General features: G+C 51.8%; 1 protein-coding gene across 1 annotated transcript in view; it reads right to left on the reverse strand.

Annotated features, from left to right (window-relative positions):
* The window catches only part of SYNM (synemin), a 28261-nt gene extending 13947 nt beyond the window's left edge, over nt 1–14314 (reverse strand). Inside the window, exons 1-2 of the mRNA XM_072797275.1 lie at nt 13389–14314; nt 5408–5532 (exon numbers count right to left, since the gene is read on the reverse strand). Coding sequence (XP_072653376.1) covers nt 5408–5532; nt 13389–14216 — 953 coding nt within the window. The 5' untranslated portion in view covers nt 14217–14314. The remainder of the gene's footprint in view (nt 1–5407; nt 5533–13388) is intronic.
* Nucleotides 14315–14539: the final 225 nt, after the last annotated feature.

The raw sequence follows: 14539 nt of genomic DNA on the forward strand, positions 1-14539 counted from the left end.
CGGAGGAACAAAGGATATGTTTTGATGTTGCTGTTTCCGACCTAACCTTTTAAGAAGGACTTTGCCCAAAAAAGAATCCAGGCAATACTTCTCTGTGTTGCATTTTTGCATCTGGCCAGCCAAGACTCCCTTCAGTGCTTTCCATTTGAAAAATCATCTTGCCCTGGGGCAGCCCAGGTGGCTCAGCGGTTTAGCACTGCCTTCAGCCCAGGACCTGATCCTGGAGACCTGGGATCGAGTCCCAGGTCAGGCTCCCTGCATGGAGCCTGCTTCTCCCTCTGCCTGTGTCTCTGCCTCTCTCCCTCTGTGTGTCTGTCATGAATAAATAAATAAAATCTTTAAGAAAAAAAATCATCTTGCCCTGCTTTCCATTTCTTCAAGTGACATTTAGAGTAACTGTTACGGATTTCAGTCCCAAAACATTAAAAAAAAAAAAAAAAAAAGCAATTCTTTTTCAAATTTTGAGGGAGAATGCATTGTCTGTCCCCCAGATCAAAATGCCAGGCTGGGCCTCTTGAGCACACAGTTTTCAAAGCCCGCAGGTTTGTGGGCTTTGGACTTGGTATATTCCTGGGTGTTTTTAGATTTTTTTGTTTCAAGTCTCTTTTTTTTTTCCATTATATTTTCTAACAGCTTCTTCCTAATGACTGGGTTCTGTTATCTTTATTTTGGGGGGGGCAGGGAGGGGTAGGGAGGAGAGACTATTTATTTTCTGGCTGGGCTTCTGCAAGTTCTCAATCTTCAGCCTTTGAGCCAGATCTTTGCATTGGCAGTGGGAGGGAGGGGTTTGGGGCACTCCTGCCCCAGTTTTTCACCGCATTCTGATTATGAACTAAGTTGGAACGAGCAGGTAGTTCATGGATAGGGCTGGCCTCTGGTGGTCTCCTCCACAAGAGCGTGTGCTGAGCGGTGCCTTCTCCCATGCTCCCACCCAGGAACCTCTGCACTCCTCCCAGCCAGGCTCCAGGGCCTTGCTCAGCCTATGCAGGGGGCCTCCCTCGGCCACCCGTGTCAGCTTCTCCCCACATGCCACCTCTCTATTCCCCACCACCCCTTCTCCTGCATATCTGTTCAAATCTCCACCATCCTTCAAGACCCAGCTCAATCTCACTTCCCTCCTGAAGCCTTCCCCGATCCTCACAACTCCCTTCTCATCTCTAGAAACCTCACACTCGTGTGTTTTATGAGACATTTGTTTCCTACTGTTCAGGAGGTGACTTAGGTCTAAGCAGCCTTGTCCACATCACATGACCCTCAATGCCAAGCCACACTGGTTGGAGGGTTTGTGAACCCCTCTGAGTTGGCGTGGCACCCTGCCTGCCAGTGTCTCTAGAGCAGCCTGAGGGCACTTGGCTTCACAGGTGCGGCTCTTGCCCACCCATCACACACCACCCTCCGTGTCAGGCCCCCGAGCTGCCCGGGAAGCCTAAATGCCTGGCATTGCCACAGATGCCATGCTAGCTCAGTGCTCAGGTCCTCGCCCAGACTGGCCCCTCTGCCTGGAAGCCCTTCCCAAATTATCTTCCTGGAAGCCCGTGTTGCATGTCTCATCCACCACTCCCCCACAGCACGTCGCACGCCACTAAGCCTGCCCATCATTCACCTCATCTCTAGACTACTGCGAGACAGATAGGCTTAGTGCTTTCAGGATGCTTCCTGAACTGCTCTGCAAATAGCAGTGTGTTTGTTGAACCACATGGCATCTTGTTAGAAGGCTGGCTTTGACCAGAAGGTCCAGAATGGGCCTGAGATTCTACAGTTTCACAGGCTTGAGATGCCCAGCAATGCCAATGCTGCCCGTGGACCCCTGCAGCAGTGAGGCCCTGCATCTGCATTGCACTCCTGACAATCCTCCTGGGAGCTGTAAAACCACCACACCTAGGCCCATTCAGCACCAAGCTGACTGGAACATCTAGGAATGGGCCCAGGGGCCAATGCTTTAACAGGCTGTCTAGGTGACTGCCAGGTTCAGATGCGGCTGAGAACCTCACCCTGTCCTGTCAGAGCATCTCCCCTCTAACCACTCGGCTGCCAGTGTGATAAACACTCACAGTCCAGGAAAAGCCTCATGATGACACAGGTGGTGGACAAGCACCCTCAACCCAAAACGACTCCACTGGTGACAGGCAGGTGAGTGCAAACATGGGTCCCCTGTGCCAGGCCACCTTCTCTTGTACTCTCCCTGGTCTCTCAGTGTTAGCCAGCCTGGAATGCTGCCAATCATCAGCTGTAGTGTGGGAGGAGAGGGCTCATTCTCACACTCGCCTGTGAGGCCAGACACCAGTGTCTTCCCTGGCTACCAACTGGCCTGCAGGGTTTGATGAGATCCCTCCAGCCTCAGACGCCGAGGTCTGCTTTGTTCTAATTTCATTATTTTATTAAATTGCATGTTTACTTATAGACTCTAAGTCTACACTTCCGTTGGAAATTATACTATCTTGTTATTACTGTTTCTTCTTCACACTGAAGGTTACCAGAAAGGGCCAAGTTATCTGGGTTTGGAATTGTCCATGACACTTGAGAGCTGGCTTCAGCATAGCTGACAAATTCCAGCAGTACTGGGATGTGCTTCCAACTTTGAGGAGCCACAGCCCCTTTCCTTACACGAGATGCTAGGTCAACATAATGACCATCAGCTACGCAATGCTGGGGGCAGAGCCACTGCGGGGAAGATGTGGAGCAAATCTACACGATCTCAGGAGAGAGGCCATGCCAGTCACACTGCCAGCCACATTAGACCCTCTGGACAGGGCTGGCAGGGAGTCACACTGCATGGAGCCCTGGGCCATGGACCCCAAGAGGCTGACAGTCTCTCTCTTGACACTAGGGCAGGGTGTGAAAGGAAGGTCAAATTCCTCAAAGGCAGCAGTAGAGATTTATAAAGACTAAATGGGCACCTGTGAAAGGGTCAGAAGAGCAAAAGTAGGAATTTTCATACCTGTCCTTTGGACAACAGGGCAAAATATAGGAAGAGTCACATCAGCAATGACAAGGGCTCTTCTGCAGGACACTCAACAGTGATAAAGATGCTAGACTTTTTGGTGCCTAAGAAGAACTGGGTTATATTCCACTGCCTGAATGACTTTTTTTAAAGATCTTATTTATTTATTTAACAGAGAGAAAATGAGAGAGCACAAGCAGGGGGAGTGGAAGAGGGAGAAGAGGGTCTCCACTGAGCAGGAAGTCCAAGGTGGGGCTCAATCCCAGGACCCTGGGATGATGAGCTGAGCTGAAGGTGGAAATCTAAGAGTGAGCCCTCCAGGCAACCCCTCCCATAGCTTTTATATCTGTGGACATCTCCCAGACTAAATCCTGAGCCCTAGGAGGCGGGAAGGTCTGTAGCTATTCCAGGCACTGGGCCTGTCATCTGTAGCTGGGCAGGGCCAGGCTCCTCATTTTCCATGTGCAAACTTGGACTTCAGAAAGACATACAGTGAAATCAATCACCCACTTTCCGGAAAATACTGATGCCTTCTCAATGGCTAGGAGGTAGCCAAGTCAATTCCTAATTGGGTTAGACCAACGCCAGCAACAGACAGAAGCCATAAACTCTGTCCCTGCCGACAGACTGCTGACGTGAGCACAAAGGCTTCCCCATCAGTGCCCTCAAAAAAAAGCTCAACGAGCAGGGTTGTGACCTGCCTCTCCAAAGAGTGAGGCCCCAGATGTTCAGGCAAGATACCCACCAAGCCCTCTGACTCCTCCCAACAGAGAACAAGGAGTAAGACAAAGGGAAGAAGAAAAGGGCTCAAATCCCAGAGAGAAGAAGCACAAGATCAAAGTCTCCGTATCCCACCTACAGAACCATTACAAGGACAATCCAACTGCCTCTGTAGGGAAAAGAGTCGCCTGACATCGAGGTCACTGAACACGGGCACAGATGTGGGTTTTCTGGGGCAACCCCAACATCTGCTCTAGGATGGTGCCAGTTTGGGGCACCTCCCACCCCCGTGTCAATCCATGTAGCTCACAGGAGGGTGGCCCTGTCCAGGCTCCAGAGCACGCCATCCCCCTGACTAGGGAGAGGCACATGGCCCAAAAAAGCCAGACTGCAGGGCCCAGGAGCTCCACTGAGATTGGATGAGAAAGGGCCCCTAGGCAGCCCATAGGAGTGCTGAACTAGGCCTGGGCTCTGTCCCAGCTCCGCCCCTAACCAAGGAAGTGGACTCAGCCCCCTTCTTATCCTCTCCAGGTTCAACTCCCCTGATCTCTTAGCAGTAATGCTGTCGGAAGATGGCATTTCCTATAACGTCTTCTACTCCCCTGCCGAGAGGCAAAGTTTCCATAGCTTGTTCAGACTCACGACTAAGTTATACTCTCACATTTCCGGGAAACAAAGGGGACATTGTGACCACTTTACATGCTTTGGTGGGTGAGGCACAGCTGTCTCACCAGCCTGGACCCCTGGCTTCCAGGCCCCCCTCCCTCACCCTATGAATGGCGCAAGTGGTACCCACCCACCAGAGAGGGTACCGCGGCAGCCAACAGCCACAAAGGCAGTCAGTCAGCGCTCAATCATGTTAGTGGCTGTTACTATCCTCACAAAGTGGGGAATCTGGGTGTCTCAAAAGTCCTTCTGCTGTCAGTGTTTGAGATCTGGCCATTCCCTGTACCAGTCCTCACTGAGCATGAAATCTGCAGGGAATAAGGAGCCCCACCCCAACCAAAGACTGCTTAACCCCCGGAGGCAGGACGGACACTGCCAAGGAGAAGCACTGCTTTCTGGCCCACAGGTGGCTCCAGGGACTCGGGACTGCCTTCTCTGCCCAACCCAGCATCCAACCCCTTTGAAGGCTTTGAGACTTTTTTATCTGGACTGCTCACCACCACCACCACCACCACCACCACCACCCACTCCCTCTCCCGACACCCAAGTCATCGTCTTGACAAACAAAGCCAGCTGCCTCAGTACAATGTTCGTCTTCTGGCAAAAATGCAGTTACTCAGGGCAAACCCATGGAGAGTCGAGTCAGAGCCCTGGGATCTGAAGCAACAGAGCAGCCGGCATGTAGACTCAGGCCTGTCCAGGTCTGAGTTCTGGCCTCCACTCTCTAGCTCCCTAACTTCTCTGAGCAAAGCTCACGCCCCCTGGAATCACAGTACCTAATTCCCAGGATCCAAGGTGTTGACATGAGCAAAACTTGTCCCCGGCACCCAGAACACACGAACACTAGGCAAGGGGGTGAGTTCTGCTAGTTGCATCGTGGGTGGGGTGGGGTGGGGTGGGGTGGAGGGGCATCTGCTCGGTGGTCTAAGTGCGGCCCTGCTCTTCCTTCTCTCTCTCTTTCTGGCCCTGGACTCCTTGCCAGGCCACACCAGGGGTCTGCTCTTTGATTATCACAAAGCTACAGGGACCCCAGAGGCTCCAGGTGATTTCGCCAAGGCAGTCCCCCCACAGCATCCTTACCGATACGTGGCCACCTCCAGGCTGAGGCCATTCTTCACCTGCACAAGCTCCTGATACTCCCGCAGCCGATCAGCCATGGCCAAGGTGAGGGCCGCCTTCTCATCCTCCAGGCAGGTGATCACTCTCTAAAAAGAACAAAGGGCTTTTAGATCGGAGGGCTGGAGCTCCATGTGGTCAAAATGCAGGTACCAACAGTTCAGGATGCAAAAGGAAAAAAAAAAATCTCTAGGCTTATTAATCATGTAATCATTGTAAGGAGTGATTTTAAATAGAGTATTCCTTCCCCATGGAAGTTTTTTTTTTCTTTACTACATACGGATGATGTTGACAGGACACTGGCTTCTCTGTTCCTACTCTTTAGTAAGAAGGAATGCTTAGAAGTTCATTAAACGTGGCAGTTCAGACATCAGGCTACTTAGGAAAAGTCAACACATCCCACCAGTCAACGCGGATGCTACTCAAAGGAAGCCCAGACCAGAAAGCAGGGAGTCTGCAACAGAAGTTGCTCCAATCTGAAACAGAATATCCCCTGTACTCATGATTTTCCCCCAACAAGAAGCAGGTACACTCACAGAACTCTTTGTTTCACCCAGAAAAGACAGGAATGTCTTCAGGGCATAAATGTCAATTCAGACCAAAATATGAATCTTCTTTTGGACTGTACCTGGCAGATGTCGGTCCTGAGCACTCCCTTGGCACCTGTTGACGTCATGTTTCCAGCCCTTACGGTGTGTCCACTCACACCTGCTAATTCTGTCTGTCCCTCTCTTTCTGGCAGGGAGACACTGAAGGACATGACCTGCACCCCCCATCTCTAGAAAAACGCCCATCCCCTGTAAGTCACACAGCACACAATCGGTGAACTGGACTTGAAGTGATGGAGACGGTGCAATCTCCTCAAAATGTGCTATTTTAAATCAGCAATATCTTTTAGTTGGTACACACAGTGACTTCATTGGCCCCATTTTAGAGTCTTGCATTACTCCGTGTTACAGTTTTGCATTAATGCTTTATAGTTGCTCTGGGGAATAATTAACTGAGCAAATATTTAAACACTGAAATGAGTCCATATTCTTTAACTTCTGGTTGGTAATGGAAAACAGCCTTATTTCTGAATACAATTAACTAAACTGGCTACATCTTTAGACATTTATCTTTGTGGAATTCAAAAATTGTAAGACAATCAGGAGAGGGGATCTATTTCCATTCCCCATGTAATCCCTCCAGCAAAGGTACCAGGCAATACATTAAAAAGTCCACAATAAATACGTAAGATCTGCAAAAGCAATGAATAAACAAAGATCTCACACTGGATCTACCATTTTAAACGATGCACAATCGGCATGTAAATAATCCTTCCTCCCTAAGAGTTCTATATCAGTTAATGATTGTTTCTAGGTTCTCTCTGTGTTCTCTCTCATGCTAAAAACAAAAACTGAAAGGGGCATCTGGGTGACTGAGTTGGTGAAGCGTCTACCTTCGGCTCAGGTCATGATCTTGGGGTCCTGGGATCGGGCCCCACATCGGGATCCCTGCTCAGTGGGAAGTCTGCTTCTTCCTCTCCTTCGGCTCTGCCCCTCCCTCCCCCTTTGCTTGTGCTCACGCTCTCTCAAATAAATAAAATCTTAAAAAAATAATAATAACCTGAAACCTCTCAGCTTTTAAAACAAAGGAGTAGGGCAGCCCTGGTGGCACAGCAGTTTAGCGCCGCCTGCAGCCCAGGGCATGATCCTGGAGACCCGGGATTTTGTCCCACATTGGGCTCCCTGCAGGGAGTCTGCTTCTCCCGCTGCCTGTGTCTCTGCCTCTGTGTCTTTCATGAATAAATAAAATAAAATCTTAAAAAAAAATAAAACAAAGGAGTAAATTTAAGAACCTCTAGCTAGCATCCCAGGATAGATCTACTTTTTTTATTTTTTATTTTTTTAACATTTTATTTATTTATCATGATAGAGAGAGAGAGAGAGAGAGAGAGAGAGAGAGAGGCAGAGACACAGGCAGAGGGAGAAGCAGGCTCCATGCAGGGAGCCTGACATGGGACTCGATCCCGGGACCCCAGGATCACACCCTGGGCCAAAGGCAGGCACTTAAACCGCTGAGCCACCCAGGCTGCCCCTACTTTCTTTATTTTAGATCTATGTTAATATCCTCCCAAACTGACATTATAAGTAGATAAAGAGGTTTGCCAAAGCGGATCACTAGCCAGTCTTGATGTAAGTGATGTAGTTGCCAGAATTTAGCCATGACATTCAGACACTGTATAGTTAAATCTTTTTTTTTTAAAGATTTTATTTATTTATTCATGAGAGACACACAGAGAAAGGCAGAGACATAGGCAGAGGGAGAGGCAGGCTCCCTGTGGTAAGCCCGATGCAGGACTCAATCTCAGGACCCAGGGATCACGACCTGAGCCAAAGGCAGATACTCAACTGCTGAGCCACCCAGGCATCCCTATAGTTAAGTCCTGTGTTCAAATCCCATGTTCCCCATTTTAGAGGGAGGATAATCCCAGGGACAAGGTTTGAGTGTAGGGTATGCTATAAAAATACAGAGAGTACTCCATCCTACTACAGGAAATTCAACCTGAATATCAAAACTTGAAAATCGTACTAATTTGTTCTATAGAGGGAACTTCAATTACTATTAAAATTGCTTAGAAAAAAGTATCTTATGCACATGCTTCTCCAACCACAAACCTCCTGAGCAGGTCAGGATCTCCCAGTCATGCCAAAGAGGTAGAAATGAAGATTCTCTTTCTTCCCAAAGGGCACAGAGTAGGTCTGTGCCCCGCAAAATCAAGGGGGGAAAAAAATCAAACTCTGTTTAAGTCAAAATAAGTATAGTCCCAACTGCATTTCCATGTGATTCAACTCTCCCTAAACTGTCAAAGGAAAATGACTTGACTTTTGGAACCAGGAACACCAGTCAGACTTATTGGCTCCTAACAGTCTCCAACAGAAACTGTAACCAATCCTTCAGGTTGAAGAAAGCTTCAACTTGGCTTTGACTCTGCCAGAAGTTCTCAAACTGGGGGCCAGGCCAGAGGTACTGGAGCAAGAGACACCAGCTGCTGATTCTAACCAAGCTAAAGCAGTTCCACCTCATGTTATAAAAGCTGGGTAGAGAGGTCACCTCTTTGGATTGCTATTTAGGGACCTTTTGGATGGCATCACAAGTGATGATGCAACGGAGGTCTGTTTCAGGGAGAGCATGCTGCTGTTAGGTGTCCAGAGAAAGCCCTTTTTCTTAACCCAACTGGAGCTGCTCTCCTCCAAGCAAGCCACACAGACAAAACAGGAAGAGCCTGCAAATGTCACAGTCACTCAGAATCTGGACTGGGAGAGCTTGAGGGAATTTAAATACTGTGATACCCTCATTTAGACACCAAAACTAAATGTAGTCATCATAACACGAGTCAATGGAATGCTAAGTTTGTATAGCTCTAGTCCAGACAATACGCTTACAATACCTAGTGGGTATTTAAGAGGCACCTCAAAGTGAACTCCGATCTCCCACCAAGAGCTACCAAATCTCCTGCTCCAACCCCCGTCAGCAAGGATCACTCCCTTTTTTCAGTGGTTTAGACTGAAAAGTGAGCACTGGAGTTAACTTTGATTTCTTTCCCTCTCTTCTACTGCATCTGATCCATCTGTGCAGACCCTGTGGGTTTCAACCTCAGAGAGCTCGTTCTCAGCCCCTCATAGCTGCCCCTGGTCCAAGCATCCAGCACCTCCTGCCTTGATTGGCAAAGAAGCCACCTAAAAAGTGCTCCCTGCTCCCACTCCTGTCCCACAGTCTGTGTCCAACACAGCTGGCAGAGCAATCGCATTTAGATACGGTGAGGTCACCACTCACCTCTGCGCAGAGTCATCCAGAGGCTCCCCTTGCTGCTCAGAGCCAAAGCCCAAGTGCTGTAGACGCTACTCTCCCCCTTGCTCACCCTACCCCACCACATCCACTTCCTGGACACCGTGCACTATTTCCCCCTCAAGACCTTTGAAGGCAAGGGATTTTCTCTGTTTTTGTTTTGTTCACTGCTATATCCTTATCACTTAAGGACCAAGCTTGGGGGACGCCTGGGTGGCTCAGTGGTTGAGTGTCTGCCTTCAGCTCAGGTCACGATCCTGGGGTCCTGGGGTCAAGTCCCACATTGGGCTCCCCGTAGGGAGCCTGCTTCTTCCTCTGCCTGTGTCTCTGCCTCTCTCTCTGTCTCTCATGAATAAATAAATAAAATCTTTAAAAAAAAAAAAAAAAGAACCAAGCTTGGCACACTTTGTGCTCAATAGCAGTCTAATGAATGAATGAACTGAATGTGTCCACTCTGTGAGTTGTTTTTATTACCCCTGTTTGGCAAATAAGGAAACAGACCCAAACAGTGGCAGAGACAAAATTCAGACTCAGGCAGGGTGGCTAACCCATCCCCATTCCAGTCAAAAGAAAGTTCTCATTCAGTCACATTTTGGAGACATAGACACCTTTGACAGTCAGCCTCAAAAGGCTAAGAGCTCAGTTTCAAGAGCAAAAATCTCAGTGTTTCTAAGGTAAGGCTGGCATAAACCACAAACATCTTAAGTTTTTGTCCAAAGCTCCTTCCTATGAACTGGGAGACAGAGTGTATCACTCAGGCTTCAAGTGATCTAAACCACGTATAAAATGCTGGGGATTTGGCTGTCAGTTCAGCAAACTCCTCTCTGGTAGATCTGGGGGGAGGGGCCTAAGAAAGAGAAGGCCTAACAAGGAGGCCTTAGCAGAAGAACCACTTTTCTCAGTAAGACAGTCCCAGCCAGCATCTTGTTCACTCAGGCTACAGAGGAGGCCTAGAGCCAGGAAGACAGTGGGGACACTGCGTGGGGGCTCTGCCTCCAGGTGAGGGAGGGGACGGTTCCTACTAAACCACAGGCTACACAAAAAGGAAATAAAACACATATGACCCTAAAACTATCCTGACAACAGCCAACTGGAAGAGTCAGAAAGTATTCTGGGATTTCAGCTTAGGGGGCACCTCTGGGCTAGCCCTAAGGAAAAACAACTATCATTATTCTACGAATGCAGAGAGAATGCTGGTCAAATGTTTACCTTTTATGGAACAGAGAAGAGCAGAAATGTGGATCCTTGGTTACTTGCTCTGACACTGGCACCTGAAGAGGATACTGACTTAGCTACTTACACACTAGGTGACCTAAGTGCCTCAGTTTCATCATCTGTGAAATGGGACTAATAGGAGTATCCACCTCCTAAGGTCAAGGTGAGGACTAAGAGTGAATACGTGTGAAGGGCCTGGTTCCCGTGGTACCTGGCACATGAGAAGTGCTTGATACAGGCTAGTTCTTAGGAAGGAAACATTTACTACAGTATATTAGCCCCACCACGTTTTGATAGAATTTCAAAAACAAAAAACAAGGGTTTGGGGTTAACTCATGGACACTTACTCCTTAACAAAACTCCTAGTATTTTTAGCCTTAAAAAAAATACTAATGGTTTGGTGTTGAATCTTTGGGAATGCCATTTGTAATTCGGTTGCTTTAAGGCTAACTGGGATAGATTCAAGATCCATGTAAGAAAACAATACAATGAAACCAGACAAATTGGAAGTGAAAAAAAATCCAAGTCCTGTGGGCATTCCTTGCTCCCTACTTTAGGGCAAAGAAGTGAATTTCAATGCAAGAGGTATTACCAGACTGTTGAGGGCAGGATCCTAGTCCCCGTCAGGTGTACCCCAGGGAAGGCACTTCCCCAGTGGGCCCTGGTCTCCTCTATCAAAGAGCAGGACAGTGATTCTGAATGCACATCCCAGGTGCTTACTTCTGCTGCAGTCTCTGTTCATATCTGTGGTTGCACTAAGGTTTATTTAGGGGGGACAGGGTCCTACTTCTAAAAAGGAACCCTGTAACCAGAGCTTCAAGGTCCAAATCAAGCCAAGTGAGCTATGATTCCAATGGTTGAGGATTTTGCCCACACAACACACCTCAGAGAAGCAGTTTCCAAACCTGCTGGCACAGCAGGGGCCTTGGGGGCGGGAGTTGGGGTTCCCTAGAGCCAGGCTCAAGGCTCCGTGGACTGTTAAGTTTGGCAAGCACTTCTGTTTGGTGAAAAGCTCCGTGAAAGCTTCCACCAAGATACTTTTTAACTTCCAGCCAACACAGAGCATGGGGCCCTATGGAACTAGCATTTCTGGCTGCCATCATTGGAGAAGGGAGCACTCAGGCATCGAGAGTAAGCTCTGGAAATCAGCACACACTTCAGCCAGTCCCTGTCCTTGCTCTACCTACAACCCTGAGTGGGGAGGGAAATGCTTTTGAAAATTATGAGGCAGAGGCCCAACAAAACCCACATTCCAAAAGAGTAAATTCCAAACAATTTAGTATTGTACTGCTTCATAGGATTTCCCATCTAGACTCCAGCTCTTTGTTTTTTGTTTTTTGTTTTTTGTTTTTTAATTTATTTATGATAGTCATACAGAGAGAGAGAGAGAGAGACAGAGACACAGGCAGAGGGAGAAGCAGGCTCCATGCACCGGGAGCCTGACGTGGGATTCGATCCCGGGTCTCCAGGATCGCGCCCTGGGCCAAAGGCAGGCGCCAAACCGCTGCGCCACCCAGGGATCCCCTAGACTCCAGCTCTTTGAATACGGAAACACCGACGCAGTACTCAGAACTAGGAGTAGTCGCTAGATATTTGCTGATTATTGGTGGACACCTGTCACACTACCATAGTCCTCGAGGCCATGATCACTGTGGCCTGTTTACTTCCTATATTAAAAAAAAAAAAGGCTCGTGTTCCATTTATTTCCTGTATTTAAAAAAGGGGGGTGCTGGGTGGCTCAGTGGTTTGGCGCCTGCCTTAGGCCCAGGGCGTGATCCTGGAGTCCCAGGATTGAGTTCCGCATCAGGCTTCCTGCACGGAGCCTGCTTCTCCTCTGTGTCTCTGCCCCTCTCTCTCTGTGTGTGTGTGTCTCTCATGAATACAAAATCTTTAAAAATATATATATTTGTCTTATATATATAAGACATATATAAGATTTATATATATAAGATTTTACATATTTTATATATATATAAAATTTCTGAACTTGTGTGGATGTTATCTTAAACTGTCAACCTGAGAACCACTGATAGTATGATTGGGGGATATTTGCAAATGTGGCTTCGGCCAGGCAGGACCAGGGCCAATCCTAGGACTGGACTGGGTGTACAGACAATAATCGGCCACAAGTGTCACCCTCCCTGTCCGTGTCAGACGTTTGGGCTTTGCTTCTCTGAAACAGTAACTGTTTATGTTACCCCGCACTTGTAGTAACATCCTGCCACAGGGGCCAGCACGTTTCCACGACTTTTACACTACCCAGAGCCCTGCTGTCTGCTCCTACCGTGAGAAAAACACCTCGGAGTGAGCTCTTTTCTGCATGAAAGTGCTGCCCCTCCCAAGAGCAAACAAGGCAGTGGCCCGGAGAGCCCAATCCACTGCCTCCTGCCGGGAAATCACTCGGGCAAAGTAAGAACCGGTTTAGGAAACGACTTAAGTTCTCCCCAGGGGCGCCCCACAGGCGGGGGAGGGGGCTGTCATTCTGAATGGCTCCCCGGTGGGGACCTGACGCCGCCTAGACACCTTCCAACGCGGAGACCCCCCCCCCCGAGAAGGAATGCGCTGTCGCCGCTGAGCCGTCTCTGGAAGTCGGAGAGGCTGCGTGGCGGACTTTTGTGTGATTTAGGTCAAGGGACACGGGCCATTGGGAGGGACCTAGCGCTGCCTGGGGACGGGCCCCGCCCGTGGACCGCACTCCCCGCAAACTGCGCTCCTCTCCCCCCGGGGGCGAGACGCCGGGCCGAGGCCTCAGCCAGGCCCTACGGGTGGGTGGGGTGGTCCCCGCCAGCGCCAGCTGCTGGGGCCGGGCGGACGCCCTGCGGGCCGGCCCCACCACGGGCCCCACCACGGGCCCCACCACGCGCCCCGCCGCCCCGCGCCCGCGCCCCCGCGCACCCACCTGCCGCTCCTCCGCCTGCAGCTCGTACTCCCCCCGCACCCGCAGCAGCTCCTGCTCCAGCAGCGCGCGCAGCCGCTCCAGCTCCAGCGCCTCGCGCCTCAGCGCCTCGGCCTCCTGCGCGCACAGCCGCGTCTCCTCCTCGGCCTCGCGCCGGCTCTCCTGGCCGCGCCGCAGCGCCTCCTCCAGCCCGCGCACCTCGTCCTCGTACAGCCGCGCCGTCTCCCGCCACGCCTCGGCCACCAGCAGCGCGTAGCCGTCGCGCACCTCCCGCAGGCGCGGCGGGGGCGCGGCGGGGCCGGGGCCGGGGCCGGGGCCGGGGGCGCGGGCGCGGTAGCTCAGGGTCAGGCGGGCGGCGCGCGCGCGCAGCTCCCGCACGTCCTGCTCGTGGGCCGCCTCGAGGCCGCGGCGCTCGGCCCGCAGACGGCCCAGCAGCTCCTCGAGGGCGGCGCGCGCGCCCAGCGCCTCCTGCAGCTCGCGCCGCTGCGCGCCCAGCTCGGCGTCCAGGCGGCCGCGGGCCGCGCGCTCCTCGTCGCCCAGCCGCCGCAGCTCCCACAGCTCGCGCCGCAGCGCGTCGCGCTCGCCCTCGGCCAGCGCCGTGGCCCAACTCAGCTCGTCCAGCTGCTGCCGCAAGCCGCGCGCCTCCTCGGCGAAGCGGGCCTGCCCCTCGGCCCACAAGGCCTCCTGCCCGCGCCGGCCGCGCAGCTCCTCCTCCAGGAGCAGGTTTTCGCGCTCCAGCTCCCGCACCCGGCACACGTAGTCGTAGAGCCGCGCGTTGAGCTCCTGCAGCTCGGCCTTCTCGGGGCCCGTGTGCAGCCGCCAGGAGAGCATCTTGCCGCGCCGGCCGGGTCCCTCCTGCCCCGGTCTTGTCCCCGCGTCCGCGCCGCTCCGGCCCCGCCGCTGCCCGGGAGGCCCGCAGACTGGGGCGGGAGCCGGCGCGCCGCGCCACTTAGCGGACCCGGCGGGCGGGAGCGGGCGCGGGCGCGGGCGCGGGCCGCGGCCTCCAGCCAATGAGAGCGCGGCCCGGCGCGGGCCCTGCGGCCGGACGGCGCCCCCTGCCGGAGTGACGCGGGCGCGGCGCGGGCTCCCGGCCCCGGCCCCCGCGGGCAGTCCCGGGCCCGGCCGCCCAATAGCAGCCCAGTAACGGGCGGGCG

This window comes from Canis lupus, chromosome 2, assembly GCF_048164855.1.
Source record: "Canis lupus baileyi chromosome 2, mCanLup2.hap1, whole genome shotgun sequence".
NCBI lineage: Eukaryota > Metazoa > Chordata > Mammalia > Carnivora > Canidae > Canis > Canis lupus.